The sequence below is a fragment of the Arachis duranensis genome, chromosome 3 (assembly GCF_000817695.3).
Source record: "Arachis duranensis cultivar V14167 chromosome 3, aradu.V14167.gnm2.J7QH, whole genome shotgun sequence".
Lineage (NCBI taxonomy): Eukaryota > Viridiplantae > Streptophyta > Magnoliopsida > Fabales > Fabaceae > Arachis > Arachis duranensis.
The window spans coordinates 11,119,014-11,119,776 of NC_029774.3; the positions used below are offsets into that span (position 1 = coordinate 11,119,014).

The 763-nt window shown below is 30.8% G+C and overlaps 1 protein-coding gene across 1 annotated transcript in view; it reads left to right on the forward strand.

Moving 5' to 3' along the window:
* Positions 1 to 469: 469 nt before the first annotated feature.
* Positions 470 to 763, forward strand: part of LOC107477565 (21 kDa protein) — a gene marked incomplete in the record, with an annotated part of 918 nt that continues 624 nt past the window's right edge. Inside the window, 1 exon segment of the mRNA XM_016097608.3 lies at positions 470 to 763. Coding sequence (XP_015953094.1) covers positions 538 to 763 — 226 coding nt within the window.

Genomic DNA, 763 nt, shown 5'->3' on the forward strand with positions numbered 1-763 from the left:
CCACAAAAAAAAAAAAAAAAAAAAAAAAAAAAAAAAAAAACACACACACACAAATAATTAAAATTATGAAACCTAACACAAGTGATAGTTATCGGAAAACGTTACGTTTTGTATTTGATCCTTTAATTTTGGGATCATGTATGTAACAATTTTTTTTGAGTTTCTTATTCTCTGAAAGTGAATTTCTGTAAATATATTAATAAATATTCGATAATTTAGTACAAATAAAATTGAAGACTGAGTTGATTGATACAAGTAGCACGATATGGGCCACAAATTGAATAGAATTCTTTAAACAGTGGCTCTAAAATATCTCCCTAATGGTTTAATTAATGTTGTAATATATAGTTAACTAACAAGTAACACGTACAATGAAATCCTAACAACCCAAGATATTTCATTTTCATATACTTGAGTGCTATGCCTATATATATAGCTTCATTCCTTCCCAAATTTTTCCATCAAACAATTAACTACATACATTCTAATTGTGTGTGTGAGAGAGAGAGAGAGAAGAGAGATACATAAATAATTAAGATGGAATATGCAATGATTCGTTCTTCTAACTCCAAGTGTGTTGCGACAATCCTTCTGGTAATTGTTTTAACCATCACAAATTGTGGTGAAGCGAAAGGGAGAGAATTCCGACAATCAAACACAGTATTCATTAGAAGCTCATGTAGCTCCACAACATACCCAAAACTATGCTACACTTCGCTGGTGAAGCATGCGGCATTCATTCAAACAAACCCTGTTCTTCTAA